Below are 27,113 nucleotides of genomic sequence, written 5' to 3'. Positions count from 1 at the left end.
AAACAGGATGGATGTTTCATTTCTCCAAGCAACTCAGTACACCTGGAGCTGGTGTAGGAAGGGGGTAAGGAGGCAGAGGAGAATTTGGGTTGGGGGGGCAATAAAGCTCTGAAACAGTGGCAGGAGTGGGGCTTAACCTGACCACACAGCAGAGGAACGTGGACTCTAAGAAAGGGCCCTTCTCTCTCCCCCTCTACTGCTCCAACCTCTATGTCCAGTTCAACCCAGGACACTGGCTTCTCCATCATCCAGCCAACTGCTAAACCAAAGCAGGGATTTTCTTACCTCCTGAGATCTGATAACCTCCTTATCTACAGGACAGAGTGGGACTGCATTTAATTCTCTGGAGAGAAAAATAAAAATAGAGCCAAATTAAGAGTTGACCTCAACAGCTCTTCCAAGAGCAGCCCCAGCAGTTCAGCCATGCTTGACCCCTTTGAGCAACCCCTGAGCAGGCCAGGCCTCATCTTCCCACCATTCTGCTCCCTGCCTCAGGAAGGGCTGTATCTCTCTCCCATCTGTCCATTGTATCTTCAGCACCTCCCCAATCTGCTGAAAAATTCCCATTCATTCCCCACAATACAGGTCAAATAGTAAGTCCCCCAGACAGAGTTCAATGTCCTCTGCCAGTGCTTCTCACCCTGTACCACAACCTGTCTCCTTCACTAGACAGGAGCACTCTAGGGGCAGAAACGGGGTCCTGGTCACCCTGGACCTCCAGCTCTTTCTCTCTGTGCCCTAGAGCTTAGTTTAGTAAGGAGCCTGGAACACACAAGTGCTGAATGGACAACCCCATGAGGGGACAAGAATGGGCTGTGATAATCCCCTTTCCAAGCCTGGCAGAAGACAGCTTACTTACAGCCCTAAATAAGCCCCCAGAGCCTGCTTCCACAACTCTCTTGGTCTCCTCCTTCAGAATGGCAGGACCCAGGTTTTACAGCTGCACTGAAGCAGACAGTGTGTCCACTGAGGCACACTTTCTGGATGGGACACCACCTCTTCCCTTAGACAAGGAAAAAGTCAGAGCCACCACCAGGAAGATGCCTGTGAAATGCAGGCCCTTCCCAACACAGACTGTGCCTCCAGGTCTGCCCTTCCATGCAAAACAGGTATGGTCTACATTTTAAGAAAAGGTGACTGTCAGGAGCCCCAAGTCATGTACAGAATTCTTGAGTCATTATGTTGTACACCTGAAACTAACAGAACCCTGTATGTTCATTACACTTGATTTCCTTTTTAAAAAAGGGGGGAAAGGTGACTATTAATAAGTGAATGGCAAAACAAAACAAAACAAAAAAAAAAACCCAAAAACTGAAAACCAAAACATGATTCCTCAGGCTTTCAGAGAAGGACTCAGGGAGAGCCCCTCGTTGTGTTCATGGTTCTGTGGTCAACCACAGCAATTCCCAAAGCTACCATTCCAGTCCAGTGGCTGCGCTGGACACTGGGGTCCCAGGAACACCCCTCCCCCACCCGACTGCTTGAGCCCAGAGCGGCAGCCCCACACACACTCACCTCAGGGACAGGATACAGTGTTGACAGAAGCGGTGCCCACAGCCTGTCTGGTGGGGGTTATGCAGCACGGAGTGGCAGAAGGCACATTTGTAGCGTTCTTCTAATTGCTCCACAAACCAGTACTCTGTGTTGGGCTCAAAGTCCAAGGAAATGGAGTTGCCAGAATTTTGGCGGATGAAACCACAGGGGACACCTCCTTGCTCCTCAGAATAAGCCATTCTGCAGGGGAGGGGGGCAGGAGAAGAGGAGGAAAACTGAGTGTGTGGAGATCAAAACAACTGTTTCCTATTTAGGGCACATCACCCCCATGGGCATTCTGTTGACTTCGTAACAAACAGTAACAACCTCCGGCCACTGGGGGGCTCCCACACAGGGGAGATGTCTTTGGGGTGCTCAGGCAGGAGGCTGGACCAGACTTCTAACGAGATTTTACAAGACTTCAGACCTTTGCCCATCAGCCTCTTACAGGATGCTAAATTATCCTGTCAGTCTGGCCACACGCTTGGACCAAATATAGCCAGGTGTTAACTACATTCTAACAGACTCTTGTTATGGGATTTTCTTCCACTCAGTTGAGAGAATGGAAACAAAGATTTTGCTAGTATTTTTTGGAAGAACCTTGTATACCAGTACGTTTCTTGCAATATATATCGCCACCGCCAAGCCACATCATTTCTCACGTGAACTAAACAAGCCCATTAATTGCTTTCCCCTCCCATCCATTCTCCATACTATAGCCAGGGCAACATCTGCAAAATGCAAAATGCAACTGTGATTGAAGGTTACCTCCTCTCATTGTTCAGTGGCTTCCCAGGCTCTTAGGGGAAAGTCCACAATGCTAAGAGAGCTATAAGACTGCATCCTCTCCACCCAGCAGCATCCTGGACGTCTCCTACCCTTGCTTTCTGCACTTGAGCCATACAGGCTTTCTTTTCATTCTTCTAATACATCAAGCTATCTGCGGCCACAGGGCCTTTGCATAAGCTATTGGCTCTACCTAGAATCCTTCCCCTGTCCCCTTCCAGTCTTCTTCGCTTCACATTCATGATTCAGACTGCAAGTGTCATAACCTCAGGTAAGCTTTCTCTTCTCCACTCCCCTTCCTCCACCCTCGTTGAGCAGCAGAACACCCACTCATGTCTAGGAAGCATGTGTGGCCTCCAGGGAGTGGCTAAGGGATGACGGCAGGTGGGTGGTGGTGGGGCGGTTAATTTTTGAACATGAATATAGTACCTATTCAAAAATAAACAAATACACAAAAACAGAAACTAAACATCCACTGTTGTATCTATCATAGAACCTGGTTCTAAAATTCAGAGGAACATTTGATCTTAAATTAGACATGCATTTGTGTGAGTATCTGATTTATATCTGTGCTCTTCAATGACACAGAGAACACCCCTGGTGTTACTCAGGGTCGTGTCTCCAGCCCTCAGCCCCAAGCTGGGTATGGAGAACGAATCAACTGTTTGTGGAATTCATGTGACCAAATGGACTCTGACAAATCTGCAATAGGACAGCTCTAATTAGTGTTGCCCACTAATGTGGTGACCCTTTAACTTTTTATAAGGAAGGACTTTCCCCGTCTTTGAAATCTGATGAAAAGTCTGGACCTTCTCCCCATAAAACAGCACGGACACCTGATCTCTGGACCTCTGCAGACCCTCTGAACCCACCGGTTTCCCCAGTTAACCACAGGCCTGGCTTCCCAGTAGGAATGCTGTTACTTTGGGCGCGGGGCCAGGAGTGGCCAGGAGCTTTCACAGAGTCCGGCATGTGGCTAAAGGCTAGGAGGCCATCGAGGGTGGTCCCTGGGAGTGACATCCTTCCATGTGGTTAGGGAACAGGAAGGCCTGGCCTTCAGGCTTGCTTGCTTTGGCTTGCTCTGGGGATCCCTCAAGAATCTCCTGCAGCTCATGAGGTCAGCTAGGCCTGAGAGCAGCTGCGCGTCCGGACAGTGCAGGTGGGAATGGGCGCCACCCAGCACCGGGCCTGGCTCCAGTCAGCTGCCAGCCCCGCCCAGTGCCCGAGTGGTCTGAGTCTGGGCTGTGGCCGCAAGACTGGAGCAGAGAAAGCAACTGGCCTCTTAGATCAGCCAATAAAGCTTTCTCTCTGGAGAAGACCCACAGAAGAGGGGATTTTTTTTTTTTTTTAAATCCTGGGGTTTGAGACCAAAGCCCCACCTTTTCCTCTCTGCATGTTTCCTGCAGAACTTCAAGGGGGGTAGAGAACCAAGACGTGATTGTTCCCCTTTTAACCTGCTTTACTCTTGAGAGTTAACAAGTCTTAACTGTGAAGATGAAGAGGCCCAGGACTTGATTCAGGTGCGCAACCCTAATGCCCCAGACTCCCCTTTCTCCAGAGAAACGAAAACACCAATTCCAAACCTCCCTCATCTGCCCGGCGTTCTCTGGTCCCAAGGGAAGACAACAATTCATGTCCCACACCCCTCTAGGATTCTCTCTGAGACCAGGCTCTTGTCTCTGTCACACAGGATCTAAATTTGGACGCTCAGAGATGTGCTCTAACACAACAGTCTGGCTCAGCTCCTAGAACAGGGCAGTAAGGCAGACAAGACTCGGTCTGCTTCCTGCCCACTGCATTCTATCCTCTTTCCTAACAGAGGAATTCAATACACTCATCTGTGTGCCCCTCTTTCTCTACAACAGCCGTTCTCAAACTTTTTGGTCTCAGGACCCTCCCTCCCACCCTTTAGACTCTTGAAACCGAGGACCCAAAGACCCAGAACAGCCAACACAATACTAAAGGAGGAGAACAAAATTGGAGGATTGACACAGCCCTACTTCAAGACTTCCTACGAAGCAGTAATAATCAAGAGAGTGTAGTAGTGGTGGAAGAAGAGACAGATAGATAAATGGAACACAAGAGAGAACCCAAAAATAGACCCACATAAATATAGACGACTGACCTCTGACAAAGAACCAAAGGCAATACAATGGACAAAGAGTTTTTTTCAGAAATGGTACCAGAACAACTGGACATCCACATGCCAAAAAAAAAAAAAAAAAAAAAAGATGAATCTAGACGTAGACTTTCCACCTTTCACAAAAACTAACTCAAAATGAATCACAGACCTAAATGTAAAATGCAAAGTTATTAAACTCCCAGAAGACAACACGGGAGAACATCTAGATGACCTGGGGTACGGCAATGACTTTTTAGAGACAATATCAAAGGCACAAACCATGAAAGAAAGAATTTGTAAAGTGGACTTCATTAAAATTAAAAATTTCTGCTCTGCCTAAGACACTGTCAAGAGAATGGGAAGACAAGGCACAGACTGGGGGAAAATATTTTCAAGACGCATCTGATAAAGGACTGTTATCCAAAATATACCTCACCAGAGAAGATAGGCAGGTGGCACATCAGCATATGAAAAGGTGATCCACATCAAATGTTGTTTTATTCACCTACTAGGATGGTCCAATCCCCACCACTGATGATTCCAAATATTGGTGAGGATGTGGAGGGACAGGAACCTCACTCACAGCGGGTGGGAATGCAACACTTGGGAAGACAGCCTGGCAGTTTCTTTCTTTCTTTCTTTTTTAATATTTTATTTATTTATTTGACAGAGAGAGAGAGAGAGAGAGATCACAAGTAGGCAGAGAGGCAGGCAGAGAGGGGGAAGCAGGCTCCCTGCCGAGCAGAGAGCCCGATGCGGGGCTCAATCCCAGGACCCTGAGACCATGACCTGAGCGGAAGGCAGAGGCTTAACCCACTGAGCCACCCAGGCACCCCACAGCCTGGCAGTTCCTTACAAAACGTGTCTTACCATCCAGGAATCCCTCCTTGGTATTTACCCACGGGACATGGAAACCAATGTCCCCATAAGACGCTGCACACGGATGTTTACAGGAGCTTATTCATAACTGCCAAAACTTAGAAGTAAATGAGATGTCCAACAGTAGGTGAATGGATACGTTGGTATATCCAGACAACTGAATATTCCTCAGCGCTACTAAGAAATGAGCTATCAAGCTGTGAAAAGATGTGGAGGAATCTCAAGTGTATATTACTTAGTGAAAGAAGCCAATCTGAAGAGCCTTTATAATGTACACTTCCAACTATAGAACATTCTAGAAAAGGCAAAATAATGGAGGCAGTAAAATGATGGGTGGTTGCCAGGAGTTAGGATGGAGTAGTGGGAGATGAATATGAGCTGCAGAGAGGATTTAGGGGCAGTGAAAATACTCAGTACAATACTGTAGCAGTAGAGACATGTCATCATGCATTTGTCCTAAAACAACATCTTATCTGCCTAAAGACAGATCCTGCAAAGGGAATCCAATTATTATAAACCACCTCTCCAGGAGTCTCATCAACCAGGAAAGAGCAGCTCATCACAGGAGAAGAAACTAGAAGGTGATACTCAGACAAACTCAGTCATAAACGATCACACCTCCCCCCAGTCTTCTAAGGGCCAATTTATCTCTCCTAAAAATTATTTGCTGTCCCCTAAGAGGCTTACTTCCCCTCCCCTTTCCCTCTTAGGATGGTATTCAAGCCTGAATTCCAAGCCACCTGAGAGAGCTACTCGTTTTTCTGTGGGTATCTCCCACGAATACACGAGTTATATGTGTTGTTAAACTTCTGGTTGTCTTTCTCTTGCTAATCTGTCTGTGATCACAGAGGTCTCGGCTAAGAACTCAGAAGAGTAGAGGCGAAATTGGTTTTCCTCCCCTACCCAATGTAGGCTCATCAGCTGTGACAAATGTATCTCTCTGTTGGGGGACGTTGACGGTGGGAGAGGCTATGCATGTGTCGGGGCGAGGGGTCTGTGGGAAATCTCTGTACTTTCTGCTCAATTTTGCTGTGAGTCTAAAACCACTCTAAAAAATAAAGTCTCAAAAAAAAATAACAAAAACTGAGGACCCCTGAGTTGTTTATGTGGGTTATAGTTATTGATATTTACCAATTTGAGATGAACACTGGGGAGTTTAAGGGTGCCTGGGTGGTGCAGTTGGTTAAACGTCTGACTCTTGGTTTTGGCCTAGGTCATGATCTCAGGGTTGTGGGATCGAGTCCCATGTCAGGCTCTGCGCTCAACCCAGAGTCGACCCAGGATTCCCTCTCCCCTCGCTCCTCCCACTCATGTTCGCTCTCTCTCTCTCTCTCTCTTTCTCAAATAAATAAATCTTTTTAAAAAACTGAGGAGTTTAAAAAATACATTTCTTTTTTAATTTACTTGAACATAATAATGAGCCAACTATATGGTAGCACACATAGCATTTTTATGAAAAATAGCCATTTTCCAAAAGAAAAAAATGAGTGAGAAGAGTGTCACTGTTTTACATTTTTGCACCTCTGTTTGGGCTTAACAGAAGACAGCCGGGTTCTCATATGTGATACTCCTGCATTCAGGTGTCACAGTATCACACATCAGGTAGCTTTTGGAAAGCACCACTGTATGCTCAGGAAAAGAGAGTAAAAATGGCAAATGATATCTTAGTAGTAGCATGAAAATAGTCTTGCCCATACACATCCCCTGAAAGGGCTTCCGGGAGGCCAATATGTACAATTTGCCAATTTCTGTGCCTGAACATACCTGAACTAAGTAAGAGCCCATCAGCTGCTCTCCTGGTAAGACACTCTCCAGCACCCCCAGGGCTCGAGAAGCACACTTTGGGAACCACAGTCCTATCAGGCTGCTGGGCGGGCCTGGGCCTTGTCAGTCTTTGTGCTAGTGGTGCCCAGCACACGTGTGACCCTCACGGTCTCCTCACTCCTGCTGCATGGCCCACAGAGGCCTGGGGATGCCATGCCCCATCCTCCCTCTTCCCACCTTTGTGTCTAGCTCAGCTGGAGGCGGCACACGGGAGTCATCTACTGACCCCGTTCACGCTCTCCTCTGTGGTCTTGCCCAGTATTTGTTTTGATGAAACTGAGTTTTTATTTTATTAGGTGTTTTTTTTTTTTAAGAATTTATTTATTTATTTGACAGAGCGAGATCACAAGTAGGCAGAGAGGTAGGCAGAGAGAGAGAGAGGGGAGGAAGCAGGCTCCCTGCTTAGCAGAGAGCCCGATGTGGGACTCGATCCCAGGACCCCAAGATCATGACCTGAGCCGAAGGCAGAGGCTTAACCCACTGAGCCACCCAGGCGCCCTAGGTGTTTTGTTTTTTTTTGAATAAGCACTTAAGTTCTGCTACATAATATATACTTTTGATGTTTCAGGACAGTGTTCTTATATATAAATGAACATGATCTCTCCCTGGGCAGGGTCTGTCTCCTCTCTCTGAAGCTTCCTTGAGCCCATGCCCGGCCCCCCAAAATGTAATCGATTCAATGTGCTCATGGACGTGGGAGAGTCCCAATAATACGACCATAAAGGCCGCTGTTTCCTTGTCTACAAACACATTTCTCTAATTAACTGAACATTTCCAGCTAGGACTCTGTCATTCCCAGACACCTATTTAGTGGAAATAAACAAGAGCTCCATTTTACTAAAATCTCTCCCCTTTGGGTCTAATAGCTTATGTAACAGGAAGAGTAAAAAGAGTTCCGTTCTTGCAAATAAGAAAAGAAAGTCACGGAAATTACTAGCAGAGCCTGCATATCTCCGTATCTACCAGAGCCTACTGCAGTGAATGGTGTGTTATTCCTGCCATTGATGGCGCCTGCAGTGTGGTCCTCCTGCTGCGAAGTTACTGACTTAAACCTGAAACAAGGGAAAATCACATACAATATGCTCCCCAAGGACGTTCATTGAGTTTCTTATAAACACCATTTTTTAGCTTCATAAATTGCGGCCACTTTTCGTTGAGAATTTTCTAGAAATTCCAAAGGAAAGCTGTGGATGTCAGGATTTAAGTTCTTTACTTACAAGGTGCTGCTGATTCACTTTTGGGGAACACACAATGAACAGTCTAACATTCTGAGGCAACAGAGTTTAGGTTTTAGTTACCATAAAAAAGACACACATCTAGCAGATTTCAGCCTCCAGTTTAAAAAAGAAAGGTACATCCTTGTCTGTCTGTCCGCCCTACTTCCACAGGATCCCAAACATCTTGTTTAGATTAATGAAGGTTTGGAAAACTGCAGAATGTTTTTATAAATCATTTTATATTTTGTGGGGTTTTTTTTTAAAGATTTTATTTATTTATTTGACAGAGATCACAAGGAGGCAGAGAGGCAGGCAGAGAGAGAGAGAGAGAGGGAAGCAGGCTCCCTGCCAAGCAGAGAGCTTGATGCCCTGGCTCAATCCCAGGACTCTGAGATCATGACCTGAGCCGAAGGCAGAGGCTTTAACCCACTGAGCCACCCAGGCGCCCCTTGTGGGGGTTTTTTGGAAAGATTTATTTATTTGAGAGAGAGCGAGAGTGAGCGCAGGATTGGGGGTGGGGGTGGGCAGGGGGGAGAGAGAGAATCTCAGGCAGACTCCCTGCCCAGCGTGGAGCCCGATCCTACAATCCTGAGATCATGACCTGAGCCGAAAACCAAGAGTTAGAAGCTCAACTGACTGAGCCACCCAGGCGCCCCAATTATTTTATATTTTGTAAGACATAAGCCCAGGAACTAGGCCTCCAGAGCTTTCAAGATCTGATTCTTGGGAGCTGCTGGTTACTACATGCGAAATTCGAGAGTGGAAATGTCTCAAGGCCAGAGACCTGGGCTCCATCCCTGCTCTGCCGCTCACCAGCTACGCAACCTTGAACATGACACCCCCCCCACACCTCCCTCATAGATTCAGCATGACAGGTTGTGGACTGGGTCCCAAGAGTGCAAAGATCTGTGATATTACATCTGCCGTGGAGGGTGTCCAGGGCAAGGAGAGACAATCAGACACAAGAACGACGCGTTACACTGTCCTGGTGGCAAGGACCACACAAAAAACCTGTCCGAGCCCAGGTGAGGGGTAGCTAGTGCTTTCTGAGGTGTCTGTGTTGATCTCACAGAGAAGAAAACATCTCAGCTGCTCATGAAGAAGGTATCCCTTTTCCTTTCTAGATGAAGGAGATACAAGAATTTCGAAGAGGATATCCTAAAAATTCTGGAGTGGTTAATAATTAACTGTGGCTCAAGTGGAATGAAGGGAACACGCCAGTCATTTGCCTGTTTGTTCTCAGATCCATTCTCCGCTCTCCAGCCTGGGTCTGCATCATGGAGGTGGGGTGACGTAGACCCCCACAAACTCTGTTTCCTGGGCTCCCTGGCTGCTGGCTAGGTTCAGCCAATAAGAAACACTATCGAGGGATGGAGGATGGGAGAAAGGGAGAAGCCAGAGTATCTGTCTCCCATTCCTTGGTGTTGGGCAGCATCTCCACAGTGACTGGGTCTCCTCCGTGGCCCCTGGCTCTGTGGACTAGCTCCAGCCAGGCAGGCCGAGGGTGGTCCTCAGCCCCTAAGCTCTAGAGGGTATGGGCAGCCTCCCACCAGGACTCATCTCTGAGTTGCCTCACCCTGAGTCTTCTGTTCGGCTTCCTAGCTTTGCCATCACCTGCGTAAGCAGATTCCTATGTAACTGAATTCCTGTCGGAAACCACTAAAAAGGTCTCTGTGAGATATAAGTGTGGAGAGAGAGGGGAGGAGCATCATGTGAAGAGCCTGAATGAATGCCATAGCCACGCATTCCAAGTTTTACCTCATGGTTTCAATGATTTAGGGATGCTAAACATATAGGACAGGCCCACGCACGGAGTTTAGGGAAGACGCTAACACAACAGACCGAAAGAGGATGACAACAGCCTGATCTAAGGCAGGGGCAAAGAGAAGCCATGTTTGTGAGGCATCTCTGAGGTAAAATCCAGGGATTTAGAAATGGGTTCAGTGGAAGGGCTTAAGGAGAGGACAGTGGAGGATGGATCCCAGGTTCGTTTGGAAGAATGGGTAGTTGATGGCACCAGTGGAAGAGGATGAAGGAGAGAAAGAAAGAAGTGAGGATGTAGTAGGAGACATATGGAAGTTGGGGTCCCTTGGGAACAGTCTTAAGGGAATGGAGGTGAGTCAGATGAGCTGACATCTAATATCTCTTCCCGAAAAAATGACAGGATTTCTAGGAATGGCCACATTTCCTTTGTGGCACCAATAATTGTTTTAAAATTACCCAAGGCATTGGGGCGCCTGGGTGGCTCGGTGGGTTAAGGCCTCTGCCTTCGGCTCAGGTCATGATCCCGGGGTCCTGGGATCGAGCCCCACGTCGGGCTCTCTGCTCGGCGGGGAGCCTGCTTCCTCCTCTCTCTCTCTGCCTGCCTCTCTGCTTACTTGTAATCTCTCTCTCTGTCGAATAAATAAATAAAATCTTTAAAAAAATAAAATAAAATAAAATAAAATTACCCAAGGCATCAAAAAAATTTTTTTTACTTTACAAAAATTTCAGTTGTCATTTTAGTGATGGCATTTGACATAAGAGGTTTATTAGATCTATGTCAGAAAAGTAAGATCTGGAGACAGAAAACATCCTGGAGAGAGAGCAATGGGAAAATTCCTTGAGCCAGTACTGAAGTCTGTCCTTCCCGCTCACACCTGTGGCTATAGCGCAGCCCTTCTTTACTCCCTACTTGGGATTTAACTGGTGCTGCTTCCCCCAAGGCAACCACCATTCAGTCCTGTGTGACCCTCCACCCCTTACTAGGTCCAAGATCCCTCCTGCTAATGACTTCTAGGGTCCAGGGGCTGTTGGTGAGTGTATAGAGGTGCCTGGGAAGGGTTTGAGAGGCTTATAGTCTTCCCCCACGACTCCTTTGTAAGGGAGGGTCCTGAGAGCTGCAGAGTCAAGAGAGGCTGCTTTCTCTGAGAGGTGGGACTGACAGGGCTGGGGAACAAGGAGGGGGCAAAGAGTCTGGCCAGGAGCACCAGGATGGCCCTTGAGCCATAGGCAATGGAGGGACAACCCCACACTGGCCAATGAAAGCTACCAATCCAGGATGGGCAGCTAGAAGGCAAGCTCCCCCTTCCTCAGCCCTGTTCAGGCCTCACCAGAAGCATAAGGAACCAACTCCCTGGCGCTCGCATTCGGCAACAGGGCACAGGTGCAAATATGCTCTTCCCCAGACCCAGTCGAGAACCAACCAAGGGTCCTGGGCTGAAATTAAAGGAGGAGAGATGGGGTTAGTGATGACGAAAAGTTAAAATGTCAAATCCCTGATGCACTGACCCAAGGAGACTCTGGAATCTGTGCCCATCTGGGAGGACAGGCAGTTCCCGCTCTCAGGCACCTGGTCCTTGAATTCTGAGATTCTGCGCTTCCAAGAAGAACAGTTACTACCAGGAAAGTGGAAAAAAAGAAGAAGGAGGAGGAGAAGGAGGAGGAGGAGGAGGAGGAGGAGGAGAAGGGGAGGGGAGTGAGAAGGAGGAGGAGGGGGCAGGGGAGGAGGAGAAGGGGAAGACGACACTTTATTTAGTATGTTATCCGCATGGCATGAGGGAGACGTGAGATGCATTTAAACGTGGTTACCAAAGCCTCAGTCTTCAACGGCGTAGGAAGATCCTTCCTCGGAAGACGAAACCCCTCAAGGCAACCGCTAGGCCTCTGCGCCAACCCTCGACCTTCTCTTCCTATCTACCGTTTCCACAGCTTTCAGCACAACAATGATACAACTACTGTGTGAACTCTGGGAGAAACTGGTTTTATTTTCATTAACCTTTAGCCATGTAGGTCAGACAAAGAGGAAGGGCCTTGGAGAAATGCAGAAGTAATGTGGCCATTTTCCGTCAGGCGGAATGTGGGACGGAGACCATACAGAGACCGGATCATTCCATGACAACCAGACAATACGTGACCACAGCCTACTTGACCCACAGCCTATCGAGTGGTTGGCTGGCTTTAGTGTTGCAGAGGCAGAGGTAAGGGTGTATTTTCTTTTCCTTACACTTTCCCAGGAGACGGTTTTCTTGGATCCAGGATGAATGATGTGGGTAAGAGTTTAATTCCTTTGAAGAGAAGTGTGATTTCTCTCCAAACTGTCAGGACACGCCCGTTTCCCCATTTTCCTGGGAGTGCAGCAAAGCACCGCTGGTGAAGAGAGGGGGTTCTAGGGCTGACAAGCATCCCTGCGCCCCTCCTGGGGTGCCCACCCCTATGCGCCCTTAACATCAATCTCCCCTACGGGGAAGCCTCGGAGCCCATCTCAAGTCCACTTGGCTCCAAGGGATGCTGGAGCAGACCTTTTAGCTTGGCTCTCAGAACTTAAGACCAAGAGGGAAAAAAAAAAAGAGAGAAAGAGAGAGAGAAAACACTACTGATCTTCCGAGACAAAAGCTTCCTCTTTGGGAAGTTTCGACTCTAGTCTCTCAGCCGCCAGCCTCAGGTCCGACCTCTTCCCAGTCCTCCCTGCTGTCCGGGCTCAGCTCCTTGGTGAGCTCCTCAGGGAGGGGCTGTCCTCCTTGGTCTCCAGACGCTCAGAGCCAGCCCCATGCCTGGCCCAGAGTGCTCAGTCAGTGTTCACTAAATAGGGGAATTCTAGGATTAATGTGAGACCTTCCTGAAAAGGGGCTGTTGGAAGGAGGGCCACGAAGACAACCGAGGGCAAATCTGAATGAGGCAGACAGACGGCGAGGGGCAAAATGAAAAGATGCGAATGGAGAAAAAAAAAAAAAAGAAAAGATGTGAATGGAAGTAACGGTTGGAACTGGAGAAGGGTCAGGCTTACACTCAGCGAGCCTGTCTAGGCTCAGAGTCAGCTGATTTACGTGCAGGGTCTCGTTTTAATCCCGACAGCAACCGGATTGTTACCTCATTAGCGTCCCCAGGTTGCTAAATGAGGAAACTTGGAGATTTCCCATGGCCAGGAAGCAGTGGAGGCCCTTAGGGGATAAAGAGGTGCTGGGGTTCCTCTCTGTTTCTCCAAAGCCTGCCAAGAGGCAGTGTGGGATGCTGGCCACTGCCGTGGGCTCTGGCACGCTGTCGACCTGCCCGGGCACAAATCCCCATTCCATCCCTGAACAGCTGTATGATCTCAGGCAAATTACTCAGTCTCTATGTGTCTCAGTTTCTTCATCTAGAAAATAGTGATAATGATAATAGTAGTTACCTCAGAGAATCTTTGAAGATCAAATAAGTTAATACTGCACATCAAGGGTCAGCCGGCCCACCACTTGTTTTTGTCAATAAAGTTTTATTGGAACACAGCCATGTTAATTTGTTTACCTATCATCTAGGGTTGGTTTTGTTGTTGTTGTTGTTGTTTTTGCTACCACAGCTGAGTTGAGCAGCTGTGCCACAGACCATATGGCCCAAAGCCTAAAGTATTTACTTTCTGATTCTTTACAGAAAAAGTTTGCTGACTCCGGTATGCATGAAGAGCTTATAATGGTGGTACACAGGAATGAGGAGGAGGAGGAAGGGGATGACTAAGCATTTGCCTCAGAGCCCGTCCACCAAGGTCCCCCCACTCTGGTAACACCCTGACTGTCTGACCAGTGGGCCATTGTATCAGGCTCTGGGGACCAGGGAAGAACAGGAGAGAGGGTCCAAGTCTGCTCCAGTGGGGCTTACAATGGAGGAGACAAGGGAGTAACCACAAAGGAGGTAGTTAACAAACTGTGGTAAGTCCTCTGAAGGAGATCAACAGGATGTTGAGATAAAGAAACAGAAGCAGCTACTGCAGACAGGAAGGCCTTCTGGAGGAGGCGACATATGAACAGCCAGGAGAGGATGAGAAGGAGCGAGCGTGAGGACCCGCGGAACAGACCCCACAGGCGGAGGGACAGCAAGGGTAATGACTGCTTCTGGGAAAGGCTTTGCCATGTTTGGGAAACACAGAGGAGGCCCGCGTGGCCTAATGTCAGGGACAAGAGGAAGAGCAGGAGACGGGGCCAAGGCCAGATCGCATGGGCTGGGCTGCCCGCAGGAAGAAATCCGGGTTCATTCTAAGAACAAAGCCACGAGAAACAGCAGGAGTATTTTAAGGAACTAATGGCAGTGTCTGCTCTGGAGCCTAAGAAGACCAGGGCGGGTGCCACATGGAGAACGGCCTCGGAGGGCCGGGGACAGGGGGACTGCGGTGGGGAGGCTGATGGAGTGGAGATGCTGCCGCAGTGGGGCAGAGAGCACAGACCTGGACGCTGGTGGTGGCGGGGAAATGGAGCTGTCCAGTGACCGTATGCGAGGCTGGGGGGCTGGGGGGCTAGGAGGACCGGCGGCCTACTCCAGGACTGGGCCTCAACACCTGGGTGGAGGTGGTGCCTGCTGAGATGGGGAAGAATGAAGGCAGAGGGAGGGAGGTCAGGTGTCATCTGGGAGCACAGGGAGAGAGCCACCCCTTTTCCTGAAGACACTCCTTCCCTTCAGAGACGATGACCTCAGGCCCCACCCCACCCCAGGGCGACTTGCCTAAATAGTCCCCCTTCTTTCCTCTGGTCTTTTCATGCTCGTGTGTTCCCTCGCTCACCGCTCTGCAGGGCATGCCCTTGCTTTCTCTGTGTCCCTGTGTTCCTCCCCCAGCCCCTGTGATAGTGACCAGCGGCAGTTCTAATGGCAGAGCTGAGTCCCGAGAGCCCACCCACAGTCCCCTCCCGCACAGCCGGGACCCCGTGAAGCCTCGAGTCACATCACACCCTGTGGGTGGGCCTGGCTCCTCTCGGACGCATTGTCACTCACGTGCAGAAGCTGCACCTCCCCCCGCACGGCGCAGCCCCCCGCATCGGGGACCCTTGACTCAGCGACGTGCTCTTCCTCCACCCGGAGCCGCCTTTCTCATGTCTCTATCTCCTCCTCCACACGTTCTCCTCCTCACTTCACCCAATGCGTTATTCTGAATTCATGGTTCCACGGGACTATCTCCCACTAAAGGTTTATTCATTCAATCACTTGTTGTCAATCATTCCTTTGCGAAGCAACTACTGTACGTAGACACTGACGGGGAAACAGGAAGGCGGCAAGGAGAGCCCAGATTCCTCACGCCCCCACCGGCACCCCACCCTGGGGGGGGGGCAGTGGGCTTCAGCCCAGCAGCACCTGCTCCCGCCACTCCCCCCTTCCCCCACCCTTCCATTGCCAGCTCCAGAGCAGGGCCTGCAGACCTGGGTCCCTCCTAGGCTTCCCCTGCAGCCTGGCCTGTTCTCCCAGGTCTCTGAACCCTGCCCTTGAACAAGCTGGGGGCCCTGAATCATCTGGACGATGGGTGGGCGGTGGGGGGGGGGTGCCCAAGTGCTTGGGAAATGCATATTGTATTAGTTCGATGACCTAAACTGTAATCACACAATCAGACTCACCAATTAGTCTGTCCTAAATTGCACCCTGCTGCCCTTTATGTGGCATTTGGTACTTCCTCCTTGAAACCCCCTGATCCCTTGGTCCAACACTGTGCTGCGTGGCCTTCTCCCACCCCTGGCCACACTTCTGCAGGGCTCCCTGTGGGACTCCCCTGAGGTTGGGTCAGCCTCTATCCCCCAACCTCACCAAATTCCCACCTCTCCTCATGGGAAAGGCCGCCTCATCCCAACCGGACTTCTTTCCAAATGTGGGTGGGGATCCCTACTTCAGCACAGCCTGGGGCGTCATCTGAGCCTTAGGATTTTCTCGGCCTCTCCCTTCCTGACCACCCTATCTCCTCACATACACGGGGAGACAGAGATTCCAGGGGCCCGGCAAGCAGAGCCACGTGGCAGTTTGGAGACACAGTCAATAGACAATGGCTGAGACGCTGAGATCTGGCTTGGAATTCAGAAGCCTTTGCCTGGCCCCATCATTCATGGGCTACGGGTGCTCTGTGGAAAGGGGAGAGACCCGAGAGCTCCCTAGACAGGATACACAACAGACATGCCAAGGTGGATTCAGAAGTCTTGGCTTGACCTTTTGGCGACTTTTAGCTACCAAAGGCCAACATCACTCTAGCCATGCCTCATCTCCACACGAGCTCACACACAGGTTCCTCTGGGCCAGATCACATCTCCAAAGCGGACCACAGACGTGTGAAACACTGCCGGCTGCCTCACAGCCCCGAGAGGCTGGGGCTGGGGCAGGAGTCGATGTTCTGCAAGGGGCAGACAGAGCTACCCCCTTCCAACCAGTGGGAGACCAGCTCCCGCCCAGGCCCAGGGAGAAAGCGGATGGGACCAGAGGTGGCCCTCTTATGCCAGCTCTGTACTGTGGCCATATAACCTAGAAGCTTCCTGAGGTCTGCTACTCCAGGTGTAGCCCAGATGCCCAGCCCATACAAGGGCAGGAGTCCTTGAGTCCTGCTCATGGAATGTTCTAGCCCCTCACACAACCCTGGACATTGGGTTCTTGGGATCAAGACAGAAGAGGGAGAGACGGAAGCAAGCCTGGTGGGGGGGGGCGGGGGAGGGGCAAGAGAAAGAGAAAGAATTTGAAAGAATGGCTTCCCCCCAGTCAGTTGTACAAGGGCTTAAGAGATCAGCAAGCTAAGGTGTCACAGCTTTGGAAACACCGTGACCCTCATCAAACCAAATCTCAGGCAGAAACATCAGTAATTTGGGTGCCTGTGGTTCAGTCAGTTAAGCGTCTGCCTTCAGCTCAGGTCATGATCCCAGGGTCCTGGGATGGAGCCCCGCATCTGGCTCCCTGCTTGGCCGGGAGCCTGCTTCTCCCCCTCCCTCTGTGCCCCCGCACTCCTGTTTGCAATCTCTCTTTCTGTGTGTCAAATAAAGAAATGAAATCTTTTTTAAAAATAAAAAGAAAAGAACATCAGTAAATTAAAAAGTGTACCGAGGAATTATTTTGGTGGGAACCAGGCCTGTTTGGGTTTCCTATGATCTATACCCCTCTGGAAACATTTTTGGATAATCTTGGAGGTTCCACGGTTTGATTTTTCAAGATAATAACACTAACACTACCACTCACACACACTAGTACTTAGCAGTTTGTAGGTTCACACACAACATCACACCCAGTCCTTGCACTAACCCTGTGGCAACATTACCAGCGTCACAGTGCTGATGAAGTCCGTACCTGGGGCCCAAGCCGTCAAGCCACTTGCCACACACTGCACAGCTAGCATGTGGCAGAGCAGGATGTCAGTCTAGACTCCCTGACTCCGAGTCCAGTGCTCTCGGCTCTGTGTCATGGCCAGAGGGAAATTCACCCCATTCCACCTGACACGGAGAGAGATCTGGGTGAGAGGCAGCACAGTCTAGAGACCAGCTCTGGAATCAGACCGTGGGGTTCAATTCCTTCTGCCACCCACTTACCTGGGTCCTCTCTTCCTCATCTGGCAAATGGGACAATCATAGTAACCTGACTCTAAGGCTTGGAGTTGGGACTAAATGTGTTGAATCATGTAAATTACTAGCACACAGTGCCCTACGCATAAAGGAGCTACTTAATATCCACGCGTGTCCATCCTTCACGCCCGGTCAGCATTTATACAGCGCCTGCTGTGTGCAGAGGCCCCTGCCCTGCCTCACTCTACAGTGGGGGAGGACCCCAAGTGACCAGACAGTTCCGGTCCCCCAGACACGTCAGTCCCGGTGGGGAACATTCCTCAATACCAAGTCCAACAAGCGTTTGCCTGAAGAGTGTGAGTGAAGAGTGGAACATGCTAGAGATGCCAGCCTGGACACCTTCCCCCAGAGAAACAGACCTGTTTGGGAGCCTACTTGTTGCAATACTTTAGCCTAGCCTATAATGTACTTCAGAATTGGGATCTCTCAGTAGCAGCTAGAAGTCAGCTTACGAAACAAGTTTCTGGGTACAGTCTACAGCAGGTCGTCATGTGAGACACACGGAACTGGACCGCTGGGCCAGCCTCTAGACCATTCCCCTCCTCCCCACTGGCCGCTCCTCATTTCCCCACGGCTCAGAGGACCCAGGCTGGTGCTCTTCTCTCCACATTCCTTCTCCGGCTGAGCTCACCTTGGCTCCCGCGTTGGATGTCATCTGAGGCTGACAGCGCCCCGATTTCTATCTGCAATCTGGACCTCTCTTCATCCCAGCCGCCTGGCCCACACCTCCCTATTCACTCACCAGACCCCTCAGTAGTAATACAGCCAAGCCCCCGACCTGCTCCTCCCCGGCCTTCCTCCACCCCAGGGAAAGAGCACCACCCATCACCCTACTGCTTGGACACAAACTTCGGGATCACCCTTGGCTCTTCCTACTCTGCCCCCCACAACAGAGCTCTTCTTCCTCCCGGCTCTTCTCCCAAACATCTCAAACTGCTGCTCCCTACTTTTGGCACAACTCCTCTGCTCCAAGCCGGCCTCATCTCCCCACCAGAAGCAGCACGGGTCTCTTAGCTGGCCTCCTGCCTCTGCCCTTCCCTGTGGAGCCCAGTCACACGCCAGCAGCCAAACCATCTGTTGAAAAACAGAAGTCAGATGTGCCACCCCTCTGCTCTCAGGGGTAAAGCCAGTGTTCTTCGAGGCCTGCACGATCTGGCCTGTCCTCATTTTCCAGCGCTCTCCTCCTGTCCACACTTTCTAGCCACGCTGGTCGTGCTTCTTCTTGACTGCTGTGAGAGCCCTGACTTGCTGTCTGTCCGCCTGATGCCGGAATGGCTTGTTCCCACACTTCAGCTGTCTGCTCAAATGTTGCCTCACAAGGGAGGCCTTCGCAGAGCACCCCACCTGGAAACACTACCTCCCTGACTACACACCCCCTCCCCTGAGGGATTTTTCTCCAAAGCGTTCACCACCATCAGGCGTGGTATGGGTTCACTTCTTTACCGCCAAGCCTCCCCGGCCGGAACACACACCCCGCGGGGACAGAGGGGATTCTTTGGTTTGCTGAGGCCCCGACACTTGGAACGGTGCAGTGACAGGTACACCACAGACACTGACGGAAAGACTGAACGGCTTGCCTTACGGAAAGCTTCATGGCCCACCCACCCTGCTTTCCCATGCCTGAACCATCTCATCTCAACTCTTAAGTCCTGACGTCCCACCAGTTCCAGTTAGACATGGCAACGCTGGCCGGTGCTGGCTGACTTGGGGAGGAGGAGTCAGGGTCAGGAGGGGCAGGTTCCACCAGATGGGGCTGGAAAAGCCGAGTTTGAGCCTCACTCCTCACCCCTAGTAATAGGAGCTAGCCCTTGGGGAGGTGGCACGGGGGCAAGGGGGGGAAGATGCCGGAAAGGATTTTTAAAGGTAGACAGGCCAACCTTTCCATCAATAAACACGTATGGGGCCCTCACCCAAGAGCCTCATGAGGTGCTAGAGAGCGGACATCATATCTGCCAGGGTCTTTTTCTGGAGGCGTCACCATGCTGACAGGTAACAGAGTTTGAGGCCAGTTCTTCCTTTTCAGCTCATTCTCCTGTTCTCAGTATCTATTTCAAACCTTTCTCTACTCCACAAACCTTGACCACGCCCCCCCCCCCCCCCCCCCCCCCCCCCAACCCAGAAACTTCACTTCCTACTGCACAGAAAAAAACAGAAGTCTTCCGACCAGAACGACCTCCACTTCCTGCCACCAGACCTGCACGTCTCCCTGCATGGGGAAGGGAGGGGAGGTGCCCTGCTCTGCCCTCCCCCTCCCAGGGTGTATTAGAGGCGACCTCTGAATTAGGCCAACCTCTCCACCTGTCCTGAACTCCTGCCTTCTCGGGGGGACAAGACTTGACATCCACTGTCTCCCACCCCGCCTTCTCCATCGCCAACCTCTCCCTGTCAGCCGGCTCCTTCCATCAGCTCTCACACTGGTCTCTCCAGAGATCAAAGCAACACTAAAAACCTTCACTCTCAGTTTCTCGAAAGTTCGAGCTCTCTCCTTCCTCTCACGGCCAAACTTCTTAATTCACTCTCACCCTCACCCAGTGGAGGGACGTCTCCACTGGCCTCACTTCAATCCAATCCTCAGCCCACCCCAGCCCGGCTCACATCCTCACCAAGCCACCCAAAGCAGTGACAGCTGGGTCACTAAGGCTGTCCCAGTCTTCATCTTACCTGGCTTCTCAGCAACATCTGACATTTTTATGCCCCAAACCCTCTTCCCAACACACACTCTCCCTTTAGCTTCCCTGAAACCACACCGTCCAGCATCAGAGATAACGTATGAACTAACAGCTCCCAACCGTCTCTCTCTCACCACCCTGGACCTCCTCTGCTGTCTAGACTCATGTCCAGGCTGCCTACCCTGTGCCTCCTTCCGCCCGTCTTGCAGGCGCTCCGAAACCAACGCATTCCCTCCCCTGACTTGCTCTCTCCAGAGCTCCCTTGTTGTGAAGAACCCCTCTCCATCTTCCTGCTGTCGCCAGACAACTGGCATCATCCGGTCAATGCCTTCCCCCTCCCCCCCCCCCCCCCCCATCCTGTCAATCACGGACGCCCCCTGAGTGTACCTGACGGGTACATGGGTACATGCCACCTCCTTCTCTCCACCCCACCCCGCGCGACCAACACCCTGATTCAAGCTGGCGCCCCCACTGACTGGGCCCACCACACAGCCTCCTACAACTGGTCTGCCTCACCCACTCGCTCCTCCAGAGCATTTTTCACACCGAGCCTAACTGAGCTTCTGAGAACACCAAGTGCGTCACTTGCACAATCTTTTTACCGCCTCCCAATCCTCTGCATGTCCCCAAGCCCTGACACATGTGGCAGCGGTCCTGCCCACACCCCCAGTGTCACCTGAGAGCCCCTTTCTGCCCCACCCCTCATTCTCCACCCTCCCTGGCCTCCTCCTTGCCATTCTTCACACAAGCGGCAAACCTGCCCCCCCCCACAGCCTTCACCCCGCAGGCTGCCCTCCCTCTGCTCAAGCTGCGGTCTCTGCTGGAAACAGTCTGTCCTCCCCTGGCCTCCCTCTCACACAGCGAACTCCCCCTGAGGCCCAGCTTAAGCATCTCAGACTCAGGAACGCCTTCACTTGCCTCCTCAGCCAGGTTAGGTCCCCTCCTCTTCCTTCAATACTAATCCGCACCAGCAAACGGAAGGCAGGGCTGGGGTTGGGTGTTTCTCAAGGCGCTGGCCCACAGCAAGCACTCAGATATCTGGGTGAATGGAGAGCTGCCACTTTGGGTGCCTACAATGTGCGAGAAGCTTACGTGGGTTGTTCCCACTTTGCACAGCAACCCAGTGAGGTGTGGGCAATAGTCTTATTATTCACTATTTATTCACTTATTATTTATTATTTATTCACTTATTATTCTACCAATTAGGATTATAGAAACGGGTGCAAGGTAACACGGGTGGTAAGTGCTGGCTTAATCTCGGGCTGGTCTCCTCTCAAAGCCACAACACCACGCTTCGCTCTGTGCTCCCACAGGCCTACTCAGAGGCTGACACACGGTAGGAGCTCAACCAAGAGGGACAAGAGGAGTACCCATTATGTCATCTCTTCGGTCCTCACAGTCACCTTTGAGGCCTACAAAGAAGAATTACAATTTCCCTCTTCCGAATGAGGAGAAAAAATGGAGTCTAGGGATTCAAAGGGTCACCAGTGGTAGGTGGCCATGCTGGGCCGGTCCTTAGTCTCTTGGCTTGTATCTAGAGTGATTTTCTCCACTGCTAGGCATGGATGCGTGGAATCATGCAGGGAAGCCGTGCAGAAAAGAGGTAACATAGCAGGCTTGAGACTGCCATCCGTAGAAAGTTCTGCTTCTAAGGATGGCCCCTGGTTAACATCTTGGAAGGCAGATTTGTGGCAGGTTCTCCTAACTGATTCGGGTGGTGCACTGTGCCCAAACTGTTTTTGCAAACAATGTGGTTGTTGCTGACCACCTGTTTTTCTTCTGGAAGTCTGGAATTTTGGTGTAAGTTAGGCAGGGGATGCCTACATGACCAGACCTCAGTAAAAACCCTGGGCACTGGGCGTCTGATGAGCCTCTCTTGTAGACAACATCTGACGCATGGTCACAAGTCTACGGGATCCTGTATGATGTCGCTGGTGGGAGGGACTCTTGGAGCTTGCGCCCGGCTTCCTCCAGACTTCTCCCCATGCACTTTTTTCCTTTGCCAATTTTGCTTTACATCCTTCCACTGTAATGAATCGTAGCTGTATGACCATATGCTGACTCCTGTGAGTCCTCAGAGAATATCGCAGAACCTGGGTGTGGTCTTGGGGAAGCATTCCCAACAAGAGATGTATTTGAGTTTTCTTTGAAAAGGGTAAAGGGTATGAATTAGTAGATTAAAAACAGAAGGTACTCTAGGCAGAAGAAAGGATGTGAAGAGAGGAACAGATACATCAGATCGAAAAGACTCTATAGCCCTTTAACAAAGCCAAGCAGAACTGCCATTGAGAGGACCAAGCATTTCGGCTGCACAGCAGAAGACATGGGCCCTAGAGAAGTCATGCTTGTTGGAAGGATCCGGCATCAGGGAAGTGAACGCTTGAAGTCACATATCTGGAATTACTGTCAAGGAAGGATCGAAAGAATTTAGCATCTGGCTGTCCACAGCTAATATCCACGGGGTCAGACATTCTCAATAAGATCTCCAGAAGTGCCACTGAGCCGTTGGAGCAACATCCCAAATTATCGGCTTTTCAAATAAAACCTCAATATGAGGAAGTCAGTCTGCTCCAGAATAATCTATTTCCCATCCACGAAGGGCAACTGTTCCCTCCTTCCCTTATTCCCATTTGAAATGCCTTTGCCCACAGTCCAATATCCGCTCCCGTCCTTCCTGCCCACTTCTCCTCACGCCTTCGGAGGGCTTCCCGGCATAAACCCACCCAGTTGTTGAATCACTTCTTTGATTCTGCGACTTTCCGTAACACTGAAGCCTTCCCTCTTTGTTAACTTATTTGCCTGGAACCCAGGGAAGCATGGTGAGTTCCCTTAGCGCGCATCACAGGTGTCTGTCCCCTAGGGTGCATCACAGGTGTCTGTCTGGCCTCTTCCTCAGAATCTTCATGTCAGGAAGGCAGAAGCGGCACTTTCATGAGTGTTTGGCTTTACCTTGGCATCAAGGGTTCCTCTAAAGGAAGGCTCAGCACACAGATTGACTGTTCCAACCCGCTCCCAGTTGGGGGGGTCGGGACAGGCTCAAACTGACAGCTAGCAGCCCGTCAACTTCACTCCACACTCCGCTCTGATTGAATAGCTAGACCCCACTGAAGGAACAGCTCTACTCCTGGTAATCAAGCCAGTGGATCTATTTTTGCTTTCCAAGTCCATTCTATGTCGTCTGCTGGGTCCCTGATTCACCTCCCTATCCAGCACTATTTTCCCTCCGAGGTGGCAGCTGCTCTGCCCACAGATTAGTCTAAAGACTGGAATCCTGCCCCTGAAACTTACTCCCTGGGGCCGGGTCTCCATTATCTCCTGCTACCTGCCCTCCTCTCTGCTCTCTGCCTGCCAAGGGCTTGTCCTAGCTTCTCTCCACTGTGCCCTGCCTCACCTGCCCCTGGAGACTGAGGTCTGCCGGGTGTAGAGCTCGCAAAGTGACAGCACCAGGCTAGTTTAAATGACGGTCTGCCCTGGCACTTGGCAGTTCTTTTCTTTGTCTGTTTTTAATTTAAATTGGAATGCCTTTAGGCTAGACACACATTGTGCACCTCCCCAGAGACCCCACAACTCCCTACTGCTATCCCACACATGGAAGAAGAAAACCAGCTTTACTGAGTACCCAACCAGACACCAGGCTCTGTGTACGTACTGGCTCATTTAATCCTTTCACCGACCTCAAGTGAGTGACCCTACAGTCTCTCTGAAACACAGAGGCTCCTGGAAGTTGGCCAACTTGCCCAGATCACACAACTACAACCAGCAAGCCATAAATGCAGATTTGAACTCAGAGCTCCCAGCTTTTGAAAGTCCACACTATTTCCACTACGCAGCAAGTGGAAGAAGGGCTCCCGAAACATCATGGTGAAGATTTTGTGTGTCACAAATCAAACCGCCAGGAAAACAGCTGGGGGAGAGACAGAAACCTTTCCTTAAGGGTGTTGGTTTAAGCCCTGGGAGGCCAGGAGGGCTCTAGGGAGAGGAGCGCAGGGGATAGAGGTTGGCCGGAGGGCACAGCCGGGGCCTCATACCAGCATCTGCAGGGCCGAAGGAAGATGAGAAGCTCAGGGTGAAGGACGGAGGCATCCGTGGGGACGGGGGGCCCCTCCGAGGAGATGGGCAACAGCTGCAGAGCAGGCTGGCAACTGAGGATTACCAGCCCCAGAACCCCTCGGACAATCTGAGCGGCAGGGCAGGTGCACGGCGCTGAGGGAGGAATACAGCCTAAGTGCAAAGGCTGTCTGCCCTTTCCAGAAGCTTCTCCATGAAAGGGAAAGAATAGGGGGTGCAGAAACATGGGGTTTTCCTGTTTAACAGAGGCTAAGCTAGTGGGGCAGAGGAAGGAGTGAGTGGTCAGGGAACAAGGGAGGGAACCTGGCAGAGGGAGGAGAGGGAGGAGAGGGCTGAATCAGCGGTGTAGGTGGAGAAGGTGTTCTCCCGTGGGTCAGGAGAGTACCTTTTCCTTGAGAGAAAACAGGCCATGGGGGAAATCCCAGGGATGTTCTGAACTGGTGAGCAGAGAAGCTGTGGAGCACGGGTCCAGCCATGAGGCGTGGGGAACTGCTGAAAGTGAGACGGGTCCCCCTTCCCTGCTCACACCCCCTGGGAGGGGTGTGAGCAGGGAGGGCCCCCCACAGACCCTGCAGGTACACACCGATAGCCCCCCTCTTGCTACTGCCCTATCCTGGCACGCACCCCCACCTGCCTCCTGATAACAATGGGCAGACTCATCGCTGTCCCTGCAAATGGATTTTGAATTGCTCTGTCGGGACTAATGAGTATTTTCACTTTTATTTCCTCTCTGGTCCTCGAGTCCACTTCCTCACAAGACAGGGCCTGCCGGGGGCCCAGGGCTGTCTGACCCTCCAAATAAAGCTTTCCTCGGGGCAAAGCAACAAACTCCGTGGGGCCTAACCCTGGCCTCAGCCAGGGCAGGAAGCCTCCCACCCTGGGGATCACTTTTGCCCCTGGGACATGTTCTCTCCCCCAACACACACACACACATGCAGATACCCACACAGCTTGGCTGCGATGATGACTCCTGCCCCGGGAGCCCTCAGTAAAAGCCACCATCTGGGCAGAAAAAGCTCTTAAGAGACAGCCTCTGTCACTGCTTCCCCTTCCCTTGGTCTATTAGATCTTAAAGACTGCGGTACAGGGACGAAGGCATCAGGTCCCCTTTCATGAATGCCTTTCAGGTTCCCTCCCGCTCCTCCCATCCAGAATCCTGACCTCCCCTAGCTGAAATAACCGAAGAGCACAGGACTTAGAGTCCAAGGACTTGGGCTGGGTCCTGGCTGGTGCCTACATTCTGTGAGATCGTTCCGGTCCCTTCTGAGCCCCAGCTTGCAGCCAGCTAAGTGGAAGGAACAGCCCCAGCCTCTCCCTTCTCTCAGGGAAGCAGGGAGAGGTTAACCAGGTAAGAGAGGCTATTTTCAAATGGCCCAGGGCTCTTCGGATTTCTGGGATCTAAGCGAGTGCCACGGGCAGCTCATCCTCTCTAGGGCCCCACCCAGCACCTGCTCCCCAGCCATCAGCCCCTACCAGCTCTGAGCCCAAGGGAGACACATCTCAGATGCATTGGACGCAGACATCTGTTTAGGTCTCTTGTACGCCAGACTCCAGAATACAAACAAGAAGAGACACAGGTCTTGCCCCCAGTTCACTCAGGTGGGCAGAGCGGGCCTCTGTTCACACGCTGGCCAGGGCAAAGTCTCCAGAACCTGCTCCACGTCGGTGGGAACAGACCAGACGTGCATCAACAAAGTCTGGCCGAGGAGGAGGCAGGCAGGTTTCGCTCTCTGAAAACCGGGGTGGGGGCCTGGAGCCAGACACCAGGCCCAGCACGGGAGCCTCAAGGGCTACTACACACCATGCTTTATCCTCACCATCTGGGAGATGTAGACAATAATCCTGCTTTGGCCTGACTCACTAGGATACCATGGAGGACAAATGAGAAGAGCGATGAGAAAATGCTTTAAAAAAGCAGAGTTTCATAAACAGGGACTTACTTTTCTTCAGGGTCCTCCGCAGTGAAGCTGAGAAAATCACAGAAGGTCTGCTTGTCTAAACGCCGACAAGCCTTTCCCACAGCTAGCCTGACTGGGCTGACTCAGAGGCACCCAGCTCCCTCGCTCTGCACATCACCCCCCACCCCCACTGAAACAGCCCACTTACTGCACTTGGTACTTTCAGTGGATGGGGCCTCCTCTCCTTTCCCTCTTCTTCCACTGCCCTGCCACCCATGGCCAATGGGGACTCAGGGGATGGCTTGCTGACAGATGGACACACTGTCCATCCTACTCCCCTTGCCTCAGGCCTCAGCCCTCAGCCCAGAGGACTTGAGAAAATCACCTCCTCTATCACCACCCCTCCAGCAGGACATCCAGAGGCTGGCTCAGATAGGAGACTTTCTTCTGCTTCTGTCTAGGACCAGGGGAGGGAGGTTCCAGGATGAGGACGAGGGCCAACCCATTCCGCAGAGTTTAAAACAAAACAACAACAAAACCAAGAAAGAGTCTACAGGGGCTGGCTACTTTCTGCTTGCCTGTCACATCCATCTTTCCCCGGGCAATGTCTGTCCTGCGCAAACTGGAGAACTGGGGGAGGAGAGTGCAGGTGTGGTTTTCACCCAAACCAGCCACAGCGCGAACACCCTCCCATCCGCCAAGTGAGAAGGGCACAGCGGCCCGCAGCACTCCGGATCTGGGAGGTCCGACCTGGCCTTTCCCGGCCTAAAACTCCCTCACAGGCACCGACCAGCATGTTCTACTCTTCACTGTGTTTG

General features: G+C 51.4%; 1 protein-coding gene across 1 annotated transcript in view; it reads right to left on the bottom strand.

Annotated features, from left to right (window-relative positions):
* Nucleotides 1–26,810, bottom strand: part of LOC111150675 (TNF receptor associated factor 5) — a 44,403-nt gene extending 17,593 nt beyond the window's left edge. Inside the window, exons 1-4 of the mRNA XM_022508207.1 lie at nucleotides 26,338–26,810; nucleotides 14,534–14,664; nucleotides 1,516–1,734; nucleotides 286–343 (exon numbers count right to left, since the gene is read on the bottom strand). Coding sequence (XP_022363915.1) covers nucleotides 286–343; nucleotides 1,516–1,733 — 276 coding nt within the window. The 5' untranslated portion in view covers nucleotide 1,734; nucleotides 14,534–14,664; nucleotides 26,338–26,810. The remainder of the gene's footprint in view (nucleotides 1–285; nucleotides 344–1,515; nucleotides 1,735–14,533; nucleotides 14,665–26,337) is intronic.
* Between the last annotated feature and the right edge of the window lie 303 nt (nucleotides 26,811–27,113).

The sequence above is a fragment of the Enhydra lutris genome, unplaced genomic scaffold (assembly GCF_002288905.1).
Source record: "Enhydra lutris kenyoni isolate GAN:26980312 unplaced genomic scaffold, ASM228890v2 scaffoldscaffold24, whole genome shotgun sequence".
In the NCBI taxonomy this organism is placed as follows: Eukaryota; Metazoa; Chordata; class Mammalia; order Carnivora; family Mustelidae; genus Enhydra; species Enhydra lutris.
This window is presented reverse-complemented; position numbering and strand designations above follow the sequence as displayed.